The 14,801-nt window shown below is 36.5% G+C and overlaps 1 protein-coding gene across 8 annotated transcripts in view; it reads left to right on the top strand.

The window, feature by feature from the left end:
• The window catches only part of LOC131438003 (A disintegrin and metalloproteinase with thrombospondin motifs like), a 432,210-nt gene that overhangs the window by 410,023 nt on the left and 7,386 nt on the right, over positions 1–14,801 (top strand). For 5 of the 8 annotated variants that reach the window (XM_058607737.1, XM_058607736.1, XM_058607734.1 and 2 more), the window contains exons 9-13: positions 1,618–1,744; positions 1,820–1,984; positions 2,050–2,281; positions 2,352–2,452; positions 2,641–2,843. In XM_058607737.1, the coding sequence (XP_058463720.1) occupies positions 1,618–1,744; positions 1,820–1,984; positions 2,050–2,281; positions 2,352–2,452; positions 2,641–2,843 (828 nt within the window). Of the gene's footprint in view, positions 1–1,617; positions 1,745–1,819; positions 1,985–2,049; positions 2,282–2,351; positions 2,453–2,516; positions 2,583–2,640; positions 2,844–14,801 lie in introns of those variants that run through there. The other 3 variants (XM_058607741.1, XM_058607740.1, XM_058607739.1) reach the window with 2 other exon arrangements.

Raw genomic sequence — 14,801 nt, 5'->3', positions numbered from 1 at the left:
ATTTTATAGTTATTTTGGAAATTTTGTTGTTAAAATCAACTAATTCAAAAACAGTAATACGAATTAGGCGCAGAGCTAATTTCGGTCGTTCCGTGCATCGTATGAGGGATTATGTCACCTGTAAAATTCAAACTTTTTGGTGTGTGAGCAAGCAAAACTTCAAGTTACTAGTTACGGTTATTTAATTAACGATGAATTCTGGGAGCTTCATTTGAGTATGGCAACCAAAAGACAAATGGATATGCTGACAGTCATTGGCCATAAATTTCATTTTCTTGTTATATTCGATTGAAATGAAGTTTTACCGCATTGGGTTCAACTTTGAAAAATAGTCTACAGTTTGGAGGTATTAAGTTATCAGTCAGAATGAATATGTGGACTCCCTACTTTACCTTACTTATCTTGCAATGTATGAACGATTTGTAGCGAACATATTTACCTAACTTGAGACAAAACTTCCAAATCAAAACCATTTCTAATAAGGAATTAGCGTAAAAATTTTAAAGGAAAAATTTTATTATTCTAGGCAATTAACTCATACAACACTTATTGGTAAGATTAGTCTTGTACACTAGGCCCTTTCAAAGGGCAGTCTAGATCAATTTGAAAAAAAAAAAACAAAATATGAAAAGGAGCTTTTTGAGACACACCCCTCATATTTAAAAAGTTTAAGGGAAATCCAAACTTGTTAGAGTTGTTACGAAATTCTCTAAAATGATTCCCGGTTCAATGATTCCTTTCCAACAGAAATCTCGGAAAATTGAAAAGTTGCAATTGGTTTTTTTTTCAGGTCGGAACTCAAAAGTTGGAATTGGGCATGTAAAGATTATATATCTAATTGAACAAAACCAATTTATTTAAAATGCTGTTGTGCAATTTACATCTAGCTCTGCAATTCAAAATTTCAATTTCAACTGTCATCTACCTAAACACTATCATTATTTCTGTCCTACTATGTATCAATTGAAAATTCTTTAATTTGACGAGCTTTAAATTTTCCAGTAAACTTTTTTCAATAGATTACAGCTGCATCTGTAAAACCCTTTGAATCGACTTTTCTCGTATTGACTATCCTCACACCTGACACGTTTCCTTTTTACCAAACTATTTTAAACCGCAACCATACTTACCATAACTTCAAATCTCGTTTCTTATTCCTTGAGTAATGAAGTAATTAACAATATTATTTATAAGCCTAACCCTTGTCATCGTAAATTAAGTAGTATTCCATAGTAGCTTAGGAGCACCGGTAAGTAACGCTTTGCATTCAGTGTTTTCGGATACTAGTCACTAATATAAGCTGCATTATTGAAGCACAACTAACACATTCGCTATGTATTAATAATGTCGCATCGAAAGCACATTTTTATTCGTTGCTATTTGCTCACGCTTGCATGCACCTAGAATAGTGTACAAACTATCCGTAGTGTAGTAATTTTTCCATCTATCCAATTGTTATATGCAAAAAAAAACAGAACAAAACTTTTCTCCTCTGAAAACTCTCGTCTCTTGCCATGTATATAGTCCACCTATTTAACCACTAAAATACGTCCCGTTCTATTCCGGTTCGCCACCGACGTCCCTCTTGTTTCGTGTATGTCGCTCCAAACCCCATAGGCTTCGCATACGTTGGAGGTGCCTGCGTCGTGAACAAACGGCTGGAGAAGGTCAACAGCGTTGCCATCATCGAGGACACCGGTGGTTTCAGCGGTATAATCGTTGCGGCCCATGAAGTTGGTCATTTGTACGTTTTCGTTCGTTCGGTTATGGGGACTAATTGTCGGGTACTAATTTGGCCAATCCGGTTTTCTGTTCACAGACTTGGTGCCGTGCACGATGGATCACCTCCGCCGAGCTACCTCGGAGGTCCCGGTGCGGAAAAGTGCCGCTGGGAGGATGGCTACATTATGTCCGATCTGCGCCACACCGAACGGGGTTTCCGCTGGTCACCGTGCAGTGTTCAAAGCTTCCATCATTTCCTCAAGTGAGTTATGAGTTATGATTTTTCAATTTTGATCGATCGTATGATGCGAATGTGTTCAATTTCAGTGGTGACACCGCTAGTTGCCTGCATAATCCACCTCACGAAGACGAGGCTTTGGGTCGTTCCCTGCCCGGAACGCTAATGACACTTGACGCCCAGTGCCGCCGGGATCGTGGAACTTCGGCCTGCTTCAAGGACGAACGAGTCTGCGCACAGCTGTTCTGCTTTGACTCGGCCAGCGGGTACTGCGTCGCTTACCGACCCGCTGCCGAGGGATCCTCCTGCGGCGATGGACAAGTAAACGATACTGTGCCCTTTAGTGTTCATAGACGGAGGTGGTAGCAATAATTTTGTATTGTCATTTTAGCATTGTTTGGATGGTAGATGTGTAGCCGAACACGAGAACATTATTCCCGACTACTCGCAACATACGCCGTCGTACGCGAGATTCAACCAGCAACCTGCTAAGTATGTTTAGTTTCTGATATTTTTTTACTGTTTGTCGAGGTTCACATCGTCCATACAATCTTAGAACAGTAGGGAACAAATAACAATTCATGAAGTGTATCTTACACGAATGTTAGATAACGAAAGCAATGTGAATATCATCCTTCCAATAGTATATGGTGCAAATTTTAACGGCTCAAATTCTCTAGATATAACTACGACGACAAGTCGGATCAGCAGGAAGATTATAGAGAACCATCTAGTAGCACGTCGTCTACAACCAGCACTACCAGCACCACCACAACGACAACTTCCACCACTACAACAACCACTCCACCACCACCACCACCACCGCCGCCACCACCGACATCGACGAGGAACTATTATCAATATTTCAACCACAAAACCACGAGTACATATCATAGCATTTTACCTTCTACTAGTTCTAGTTATAACGATAACGGTAATAACTATAACAACTACAATAACGATCATCACAATCAGCCGCAACAACAATCGACAATCGAACCCGACATCCACGGCACGAAAACGACCAAGACTCCGTACGTGTTCAGTAGATACACCTTCAGCTCAACCAAGAGCCCATACACTCAGTTCACCACGACGACCACCACGAACACCAACACCGCCGGCACACAGCCCTCGTACTGGGGCGATCACTACAACAAACAGCAACAACACCAACAAAGTCGCTCTGCTGCTGGTGATAGTGCTTACGACAGCGGTCATACGACCACAACCACACACAAACCTAAACCCACCTATCACCCGGTGTTTGATGTGTACTTCAACCGGATCGCTCAAACAACGCGAAATCCGTACAACTTCAGCTTCTACGTTAAACAAACAACCAAAAGTCCAAACTATGCTTTAAACTACGTAGGGGCCAACAGTCAGCTCAGTCCGAATCGAGCAACGAACGGTGGTGGACTCGGAAGCACTAGTGGATAAAGAATATAGATAGTAGAGAAACAAAAAACAGAACAAAATTACGGTTCGTAACCGGGACTCGAACCCGCACTAGCCAACAGAACAATTATCGCGCCAGGCAGCGCCGCTAGGTTCTGTTGAATGCTACATAATTCGACAGACAAGCAACGAAATGATTGAATTGTTTTCCTTTTAAATGTGTGTGTGTGTTCACTACCGCTTTCCTACTTCGCACTACCCCTGTTCTTTTCTATTTGTTGAATTATGTTTTACGATGCAATTTTACTAGCAATATGTTCTACGTTTTCTGGTGCTGCCATCTTTCCTCTGTTCTTTGCTCTATTGTCTTTGTTTCTGGGTTCTACCCAACCACTAACCAAAAGTTTGATCAATGTTTCGATTTCTAACCTAACATAAAACTGCCCGGAGAGCACACAACTCTTGCCCCCAACGAAAACAAAATGCAAAAAAAGTCTGCCATCTATTTATATTATCATAGTGAAGTAAGAGCAATTAGCAAAGTATTTTTCGCGGGATTACGAAAAATAGCGCTTTATAAGTCAAATTGAATGAATACGAGAACCATTTCGACTTGCATCACATCACACATCTACATATGACGTATTATGGGTAAGAATTTACACCTTGTTGATTTCTTCTTTTCCGAATTATTGATCTTCTTGCAAACTTTCTCCGTACCATTCTGAAAGCGATTGCTGAAAACTGCCTCTTTCTTCACTATTTCAAACATTAACGGATCTCACTTTTCCGTAGAATTGTCATATTCATAAACAACGTTGTATTTCCAGCTATCGTTCGATCTAGAAGTGGATTATTTCTGACTTTTTCCCAGTTATTCTGACTGTTTTGTATTTCCACAAATACTAAATCATAATGTTTATAACTTCTATCTACTCTACGGAGTCAGGAATCTTTGGACTTTTTGACGTTTCCCCACTTACATAATACTACTATTACCACTACCACTATTACTACTACTACAACAACTGCTACTTTAACCACCATCACTACTTCTACTACTGCATTCCACAAATAAGAAATTATGTTCACATTTACTACAACAACTACAACTTTCCAAATAGCAAAACAACTACTATCTAACATACTGACGTTTTAACTAATCAATAAATAACATTAGATTTAGATTCGGTATCAAGAAATCTAGCAACTGTTAAATCTTCATACACCTAGTTCTTATTGTTTTTTTTTTTGTTTATCAATCGGAAATTCGAAACCGAAATTTCTACCCGTTGTCAGACATCCGGTAAAGCAATGCTTCTATACTTCTTGGTTTATAAAAGTCCTTAAACGAATTATTTGCTCAAGTAGTGGGCATTTGGAGAGGAATAAAATTTAAACTCCACATAACACAAAAGGTAATAAAATCAGCTATCATAAAGTCGGGTTTCTCCGATTTGGATGAAACTTCAGTATAGCAAACCAATAATTTTGTACAGATGTTTAGAGCATTTTGTCTCAATTTCTTCCAATCGTAATTCAAATACTATAAATTGTACTTAAATGATGTCCAAGAATAAAATGTACACGGCACCGCAAAACTGTCTAATTTTCAATACTTCCCACCTAACTATGGGGCTCCGTTCAATAACCTCATTTAAAATATTCAAGATTAACTTAATTTTAACTTATTGAACGAAACTTTCGCTGTTGGGTGGTTTCGCTCCTTGAGTTCTGTTAACAACGGAAAGAACGAATGAAAGAAAAGATTCAAAACAACTCAAAATTATGTAAAAATAAGTCATACAATAAGCAGTTTTGACTTTTCTTGTAGGATTTCAATAACCCGCTTGCCTGGAATTCTGGTAACCGGCAGAAAAATTTCGCGATAACATAATATCTCGAGGTGGAAACAGTTGTTCCATTGTTTGCCAGACTCTTGCTGGAATTCTGGCAGAATAAAACTGGTATTGATAAAAAAATAGTCTTTTAAACACTATAATATGATTTTATAGGTTACGGGCAATCAATTTGCTTATGCTAAACTTTCTTCTACAAGGAGCCGGTCTCGAGCTATTTAAATGGTGATCGGCGGGTTTTTCACGAATAATGCCACCGGTCCATAATTCACACCGAACAGTGACTTTTTTGGGATACATTGGTAGCTCATGCAATGCAATCCAGATGCAGCAATTTTGCTTGTTGACGTATCCATTCAACCAGAAATGAGCTTCGTCGCTGAACACAATTTTCCGATAAAAAAGTGGATCTTCCTCTAACTTTGCCAGCGCCCATTCATGATTCCAATTATAGACCAAACTGAACAAGTTTGACGATGACACAGGCAGAGACGTTATTTATACAGATTTATCTGTATTATACAGTTTTTTACATACGCATACAGAATACAGATTTGATACAGATTTCTTAAATTTAATACGAATCTCCCAAGAAGCAAAATAAAAACTTCTTCGTATGAGCAATCTATTAGTATTTGATTGCAGTGACGAGAAGCAAAGTCTTGATCTAATTGAATCTACCATTCTACAGCAATAATGTGTTGGAATAATATCTTTTAACATCATTTTATTGTTGAAATTTAATTTTGTTAGTGAATACAGATAAATACAGATTTTTTACAGAGAGTAATACAGATTTCCTATGGAAATATCTGGCATCTCTGGACACAGGGCACCATTCACGCGTGATCTGTCAAAAACAGTGTTTCCAAAAGGATACCAGCTAAAAAAACACGCTTCAGATATAATATTTAAAATGCTTCGATTTTTGTAGAGTGGCACAAAATTGTTCAAAGAAAGAAGGTCATTATGAGCTAATTTATCGAATTTGATATGTAGAATCATACTTCAGTGTTTTAAGAAATAGTTTTCATCGAAACGCCTATACAATGTTTTAAGTGCAAATTCGATTAAACGTCGAATGATCACTTTAATAACAAAACTGTGGCAAAGAAAAGAAGCATGCGTTTATTTTATTTTTCAGTTTGTTTTCTAATTCTGGAAAATGTATACGAAATTTTTGAGTGTTCAATTGAATTCCTACAAGTTCTTCTTTTATACAATTTACAGATTTTGAGTATCGATTCGAAGAAAGTTCGTGCAAGAAACATTCTCTCCTATTAAAAAATAGTCTTGAGTCAAATTGGTCTCAACATCCGTGTAAATGTACGAAATGTCATTCTGATCGGGTCTAAGGATTTGCCACCAATTTCAAAACATTGCTCTTATTCTAATCTCTAAACATGAAACTATATTTTCGCGTCCGCGTCAGTTTGAAGTTTGTATGGAAGTTAGTATGAAAAATCCTACTTTTCGAAAAAAAATGTCTAAAAGTCGCCATAGGACTCAAAACATCAACCTATGTTTATGTTCGTAGGAAATTTTACGAGAAAATAATCCTTCGATTGCAGCAAACCAACCCGAAGATTTAGTTAAAAAAGGAACACCAATCGGGTCGACGAGAAAAGACAGCAAAATGGTTCGATGATCGAAGAGATGAGTTAATAAATTAACACCGATTGGAAGTTTTTTAAATTGTTAACAATTTAATATATCTAGCAGCACTGCTGTCAATTGCCGAATTTTACTTTCTTCTTTTGTACTATATCGGTTGATCTGAGTTGTTTGGTATCTCACAATTTTTTTTCAGCATGAAAAAAAGATTCTATTTTTGTTCGTTTTCCAAAATTCACTATAAAGAGTGAAGAAATATGAAATTGGATCGTCCACGGTCTTTACGGCTAAAATAAAGTACTCACTTATGTTTATTAATGTACAAAATAAGTACTTGTGGAACACATGTATAAGTATTTTATTTTAACAGTGTTCTAAACCATAAAGACACAGTTAATGACAAAGTAATTGTATTTAAGTCAGACATAAATTTTCTTAGTTTTATCAAAGGTTTTTTCAGTAAATTTGAAAAACATGAGTTTTCCTCATTAAAATGGCTTTTTTAAATGCGGAAAACTCTTGTGAAATCGTAAAAAGAATAAACAATTCCTAACAACTGATTGACGGATTTTGGTAACTCCGAGCAAACAACAAGAAAATTGAATGTTCTCACTGCACTATGGTCCAAAACGAAAAATTAGCGTGACAAAAATATTTTCACTATTAAATATTAGTTTTTTGTACTTGATGTCTTCACAATAGTTGTTTGTAATCAAATGGTGCTCCTTTTGATGAAAAAAGTTACTAGGGTGGTCCTCATTTAGATTGAAATCTGAAATCTAACTTTCTTAATTGAACTCAAAAATGATTTTGTTGTAGGATAAAAATGTAGAAAATTTTATTTTGAGCAGCTTTGCTGAAAAAAACACATCTCTAGCTTTGTATTTGATCGAGTTACATCAATTATCCCGAGTAAAAGAAGGGTGGCTCCTGAAAAATCACTTTTTTTGTTCTAACTTTTTTGTGAAACGGAAAAGTTGTCTTCAGAATAGTTGTTGAACTAATTATTGGGCACAATTTTGCTCAACCAAGCTTTTTCATATGAGCTACCAGTACAAAGTTACTATCAAGCTTCAAATATCAATATTCATGAGATGCCAGATCGATAAAAATGTATCCTATGCGGTTCTCGAAAGGTTATAATATAAGTAAAAATTTAAGAGAAAATTGGAAGGGTGTTATATTTTTACCTTATTTAAATTAGTTTTAAAAATACCTTCAAATAACTCAAAAACATTACATAACTCCTAAACGCCTTAACGTATCAATGTACATCCTTCAGCAAAATAATAGTATCAAATTAGTTCTACAAAGGTTCCATACATTGTCCTTTCGAGAAATGAGACACACAAAAACTACAGCCGAAAATAGATTTTCTGTAAGTCAAAGCACTTCCTAAAACCCAAGAAAATCATTAGTTTGTTAAAATGGGTAAAATGTATTCATTCGAACCAAAACTCATTGTGCGTCGTTTTCCAGTTTTTACAGGCTATTCGATACACAAGTAGATGAGAAAGAAGTGCCAGTGTCATAGGCGTCTTGGCACGATGTGGATAAAAATATTTGCATTTTATTAACTTCCACCAGCTTTTTGGAATGGTTGTCTTGATCATGAAAATTTCTGTTCATAGATTTATCATGGCCAACTAGTTCGGAATAACAATATTACACAGTACCTCTAATCCTCAGTTGCTCAAACTCAATTGAAGTAGTTATTTTGGTAATAAATTAATTAAAATTGTTCTGCAATCTATTCTCGGCTGTAGTTTTTGTGTGTCTCATTTCTCGAAAGGACAATGTATGGAACACTTGTATAACTAATTTGATGCTATTATTTTGCTGAAAGAAGTATGTTGATACGTTGAGGCGTTTAAGAACTATGCAATATTTTTGAGATTTTCGAAGGTATTTTTAACAGCACTTTAAATAAATTGAAAAAATAACACCCTTCCAATTTTCTCTTAAAATTTTACTTATATTATGACCTTTCAGGAACCGCATAGGATACATTTTTATCGATCTGGCATCTCATGAATATTGATATTTGAAGCTTGATTAGTATTTGATGAAAAAACAATCATAACTTTCTACTGGTAGCTCATATGAAAAAGCTTGGTTGAGCAAAATTATGCGCAATAATTAGTTCAACAACTATTCTGAAGACAACTTTTCCGTTTCACAAAAAAGTTAGAACAAATAAAAAGTGATTTTTCAGGAGCCACCCTACTTCTACTCGGGATAATTGATGTAACTCGATCAAATACAAAGCTAGAGAGGTGCGTTTTTCAGCAAAGCTGCTCAAAATAAAATTTTCTACATTTTTATCCTACAACAAAATCAGTTTTGAGTTCAATTAAGAAAGTTAGATTTCAGATTTCAATCTAAATGAGGACCACCCTAGTAACTTTTTTCATCAAAAGGAACGCCATTTGATTACAAACAACTTTTGTGAAGACACCAGGTACAAAAAACTAATATTTAATAGTGAAAATATTGTTTTCACGCTAATTTCCCGTTTCGGACCACTGTGCACTGGGTTCATAGGCAGTGTTACTACGTATAAGAAAAATCGAAGACATTGTTGAGTTATATATACACTGTAAATTCATCAGAGGATGCTTGCGTTGCCCTGTAAAATAATGATTGTATTTTATGTGTAGTAATTTCATTAAAGCTTCTATTACAATGTAATTCCTGTATAGAACGAACTTACTTTTACATTCCTACTGCTAACACCTAATTTTTTAAACCCAGATCTAGTTTATTGTTTCGACGGAGTTATCAAAATCTGCCATTTTTTTTATAGATTGTCTACCTTAGAACGATGCTGAATTTTCTTATTCATATGAACATGTCTAAATCGAATAATACGACAGCACTATAATTGACATTAACCCAGCTGTCAAAATATTCACAGCATGAAGGATGAGTAATGTACGATTCAAACGATCCGGCTTCCTCCGTCACCGTCACCGGAACGTCAGCCTCCGTCAAAATTAGTCAAGTGAGTTTTTCCTTTGCGCATTCACACGATCCAGCAGAGATCCGGAACGTCAACAGCAAGCTCCGTCAACATTTCTCCGAAAGGATATTTGACGGACTGTGATTATCGCACACATGCACAATTCATTTGATTACGGTATTGAGCTGACGTTTGTTATGTATGTATTCGGTGTCAAGATCCCACTCTTAAACGAAATATACCACATATAAGTAATTAAACTTATCAGTAGATTTGCAAAGTACGTTACGTTGTTGAGTGGAACTGATTGTTTTGTTTTTTTCATCTTTCTAGTTAATTTTGAAAGTTATTTATTCGATTAAAAGGTAGGCAAACAACAGATCGATTGGCTTCAAAAGCTCCCAGATTTTGTATTAGTGGAATAAAATTGTGCGAAACTAAGTTCTTCAAATTCTGCGTGTAAGAAAATGACATGACGGACACGGATAGTAAACCGGATCGTGTGAATCAGAATGACGCTGATGGACGTTGACGTTCCGGTGACGGTGACGGAAGAAGTCGTACTTAAGAAGCCAGTCATCAAGTCTAGTCTTAGGACGCGACCACCAGCATCAGTGATTCTATATGTATTAAATTATCAGCCACCTCACAAATCACTAATCGGTTATCTACTTTATCAACTCCTACAATCGTCGAATCATTTTACAGCCTTCAAAAGTTTAAATTTCAGAATCTTTTGGGCAGAGTTTTTTTTTTTAAATTCGGTTTTCCCATACTGAATTCCCAACAAATTTTCAACTGGGGATGCAAAAATACTGTTTCTTCGATCGAGCGCAAATTCTGCAGAGTTGCTATGGGAACATCAATGAACCATCGTTTTGTTAGTAATTTCAAAGTTAGTTTTCTGAGTTCTACCTTAGCATTCATGTCTTATTCAGAGGATGCGTTGAAACCAGAAGAATAAGTAGGATTGCCAAACCCGGTGAACGACCGGATCTAGATTAATGACGGTTCGAAATAAACGATATAAAAAAATTAAAAAAGGGTTGCCAGTTTTCTTAACATGTTAAGTTCACTCGCAGAGTTTATTTTTATGAAACGCTTCAACTCTGTAGTAAAGTAAATAAAATAACATTGACAATTTTACCTATATTTCGCTAATAATAGAAAATAAAATGGTGTTACAAATTTCCACTTGATATCTATTTGCTGGTATGGAATTGCTTTCTATTTGCTCGGAACTAATTATTCTTTCATTCTCACTAATTTGCTTAAGTACAATGTCTAATTGTATTTGCTAGCCAATAGAATAAGAATAGGTTGTATAAAGACAATAACAAAATACATAAATAAATAAATGAGGAATTGAGCGCCATAAAAGCAAGCCGCATTGTCGCAGTCGGAAGTGGATGTACATAAAAACTGCAAACTAAAAGCCTACCGGATCCGGAACAACCCCGACAAACGTTTAATCTGCTTAATGGTTTCTGGCAATGTAGCTGACAGACAACAACTGGTGAGAGTTCTTCAAAGAGATGCAAAAAGGGACGGAAATACCGACTACATGATTGAAGCATGTCGTAAATGAGGAAATTTGATCCAGAGATAGAAGAAAAACAAATATAATTGAACTGATTTTCAACAAAATCGATTGATCGTATTTACGGTACATCATATTTAAAAATATTAGGAGAGCAACAGAACGAAATTCATCATAGAAAACAAAGCTTTTTATCTCCAACCAAATAGAATCGGGTTTTGAAACAAGTTTTCTATGCATATTTTTGCAAAAAAATTGATTCATTGTCACTACATTTATGTCATCAGCATTTACATTGAAGAAGCGGACCGGAAATTCGAAAAATCTTTCAACTCAAATCAATTACTGCTTTTCTAGACACATTTAACAAATCAATATTGAACAGTAGACAATGGAGTTTATCATCTATCCAAGGACCTCTCCATGGTTGGAAACGACTCAAGTTGCTCGTAAATATTTGTACGTGGGACATTTTTCGGCCAATTTCACCGAAAATTCTTTAACTATGGTTAACAATCACTCTCGGGAACAAAACCAAGCGCTGATGGTCAAGTTTCTCGATCTTGGACAATTGGTTTTTAGCATGCTTCTAGTTCCTTCATGAGATTTCAATTTCTGCTTCGAGATGAACGACCTTTTCATGGTTCTCTACTGACTTTGGGTTATCTCTCTTCCGAAATTGATCCTATTACTTTCATGGTGATCAACTCGTCTCCGGAACATGATCGAACGAATTGTAGATGTCCAGAATACTCGATCTTGGGCCGCAGCATCCTCCCCGATTGCACATGTCGGCTCCAAGTGCTCTACTGAGTATCACGTAGGCTTTTCGTTTCGTTGGCACTCTTGCTTCTTGTCCAGCCCACTGATGTCTGTCGTGTTTCATTAATTCAGTAAGCTTCCTTAAACGATGATATCTCATAACCGGGCGACGATTAGTATCAGCGACCTGTATATAACACGTTTTGTTTGGAATATAGACAGTTTCATACCGCACAAAATTCAGCTCATAGTCGGATCCAATACAGTTTTGGCTCTCTACCAGCCATCATGTCCTTCGTCTTGACCTTCCTTCCAGTTCAAGTTTTGCTAACCGGCAGAATATTTCATCTACTACTCTGAGATCAACGTCAACAGTATCAGTGTGGTACGAAATGCATAAAAAAGAGCGGTTTCCCGATGAATTATTGCTAAATGAATTAGCGTAGCTCGATTCAGTCTATAATCAGCTTGGATAGAAAACCTTGTTCTGACGTTTTACAATCTGTTCCACAAGAAAGGAAGGAAGTGCACTTTCTAGGTAGGGGTGCAAATTAGAAATTCAACCTACAGCTCAGTCAATTCTACTTCGATTTGTAATATTATTTCGGAAATTGATTGGAAACATTATTACGCATCGATTTAAATGGATAAATCCACGTATTTTCATGTATACAGGAATGAAATTGTTCTCAATAGCGAACATTGTCTTATTTTGCCTGCTAAACATCTAAACACTATGCTGGATTACTAGCTTTCCCTAACGGAGACGATGGGTTTGAAGTAGTGAGCGATATTTCAATTGTGAAGCTTCGCTCTGATTGGTCATTAAACGCAAAAGCGAAACTGCGAAAGCTCTCGAATCTATACACAAAAGCGAAATTATAGCTAAGGGCATATCCAGCAATGTTCTAGTTCTAGATGCGTAATTTATGACAGTTTTAAAATTTAAATCTGGATATTATAACAAGAAAAACTGGCAGCTCCAGCAGTGCACAGTGGAAAAAACAGGAAACCCGCAAATAAATCGAGAACCATGGAAAAAGGCAACAACCAAGAGAGTTTCTTACGTAAAAAAAATCCAAGAAATTCAATAGAATGGTTTTTAATGGCCGCACAAATCACCAACCTGCTCGTTTTACCCCAAATGCCCAGCAGTTTTAGGGTTTTCTGTAGTATTTGTTCTGTAACTTGAAAAGAAATCGAGTGCGGTCTACTGAAGTAGCTTGATTTATGTAAAAATGTCTGGAGAATCGAATGGAAGAGTGTACACTGGCCGCACGAAACGTTTTGGTGGTTATTTTACCCCATTTTCTTCGTTTCATGATATCTTATTGTAAATCATCCTGAAATCTCGGTAAAACTTATTGGAAGTTTACTAAATCTAGCTTATCTTATGTAAAAAAGTTTGTAGAACCGAATGCCAGAACTTATACTGACCGCACGGAACGTTTTGGTGGCTATTTTACCCCAATTCCTCCAATATGTGAAATTTTGATATAAATCACCCTTAAGTCTTAAGCGAACCACGTTGAAAGTATACGAAAACTGTCTTATATTATGTAAAAAAAATCTGTAGAATCGAATGGAAGAACCTACACTGGCCGCACGAAACGTTTTGATGACTATTTTACCCCATTTCCTCCATTTTATGGTATTTTATTGTAAATCGGTCTAAATCATGGTAAAACTTATTGGAAGTTAACTAAATCTAGCTTATCTTATAGAAAAAAAGTCTAGGCTATTCCAGAATACCGCACTCGACTTCTTTTCAAGTTACAGAGTGAATGTTATTAGGAAACCCCAAAACTGCTGTACATTTAGGGTAGAACGAGCAGGATTGCGATTCGTGTGGCCATTGTAAGCCATTCCATTGAATTCCTTGAACATTTTTACATAAGAAACGCTTTAGTTTGTTGACCTATCTCAATTAGTTCATGAGTTACAGAATTCTTTGCGGGTTTTCATAGAATTTTTCCCACTGTGCAGTGTTTTACAAGTGTTTCAAATATAGAAAAAATAGAACGGCATAGTATGCCAGTTTAAAACTTGACAGAAGAGCTGTTCGAATAAATAAAACTAGAACAGCTTGTTGGAGATACGTTTGTTTCAGTTTCAGTTCTATTATATGTAGATCTTCCATATGAAACTTCTAGCTGCTGAATTTGCTCTAATGTTCCCGCATACGCATGGCTGCCAGTTGGCTGACTGAACGCTGCCAGCTATAAAAATATGGCTGGCAGACATTCTGGTGACCGACTGCCTCGCCGCTGCCAGATATACAACTCAAACGATACAACCGCATCCACCACGATTTTTCCACATTGAAATCTTTGACATTTTCAGCGAAGGTGAGAAGATGAAATCGTTCGGCTAACTTAGATACAGGCGACTTTGTTTTGTCAAATTCGATTTGACAACCGTCACTGAATCAATTTTGGTAGCCGTCAGGTGGCCATGGCTGCCCAGGTAGCCAAAACGCTATGCGGGTTTCAATCTCACTCGAAACATGATAGAGGAAGGTTACTTTACTTGCCTGCTTTGATCACATGTAATTTTCTCCCATTCGCTTGTTAACTTTAGGTGAAGCCAGAATGAGCGCGACACGCGACGCGAAAATTTTTCAAGGGTAGGTAGTAGCCAGAGTGCAAGTGATTTATACAGTAGTAACAAAACAATATAACTTATTTATGTTCATATTTATTG

The sequence above is a fragment of the Malaya genurostris genome, chromosome 3, assembly GCF_030247185.1.
Source record: "Malaya genurostris strain Urasoe2022 chromosome 3, Malgen_1.1, whole genome shotgun sequence".
NCBI lineage: Eukaryota > Metazoa > Arthropoda > Insecta > Diptera > Culicidae > Malaya > Malaya genurostris.
This window is presented reverse-complemented; position numbering and strand designations above follow the sequence as displayed.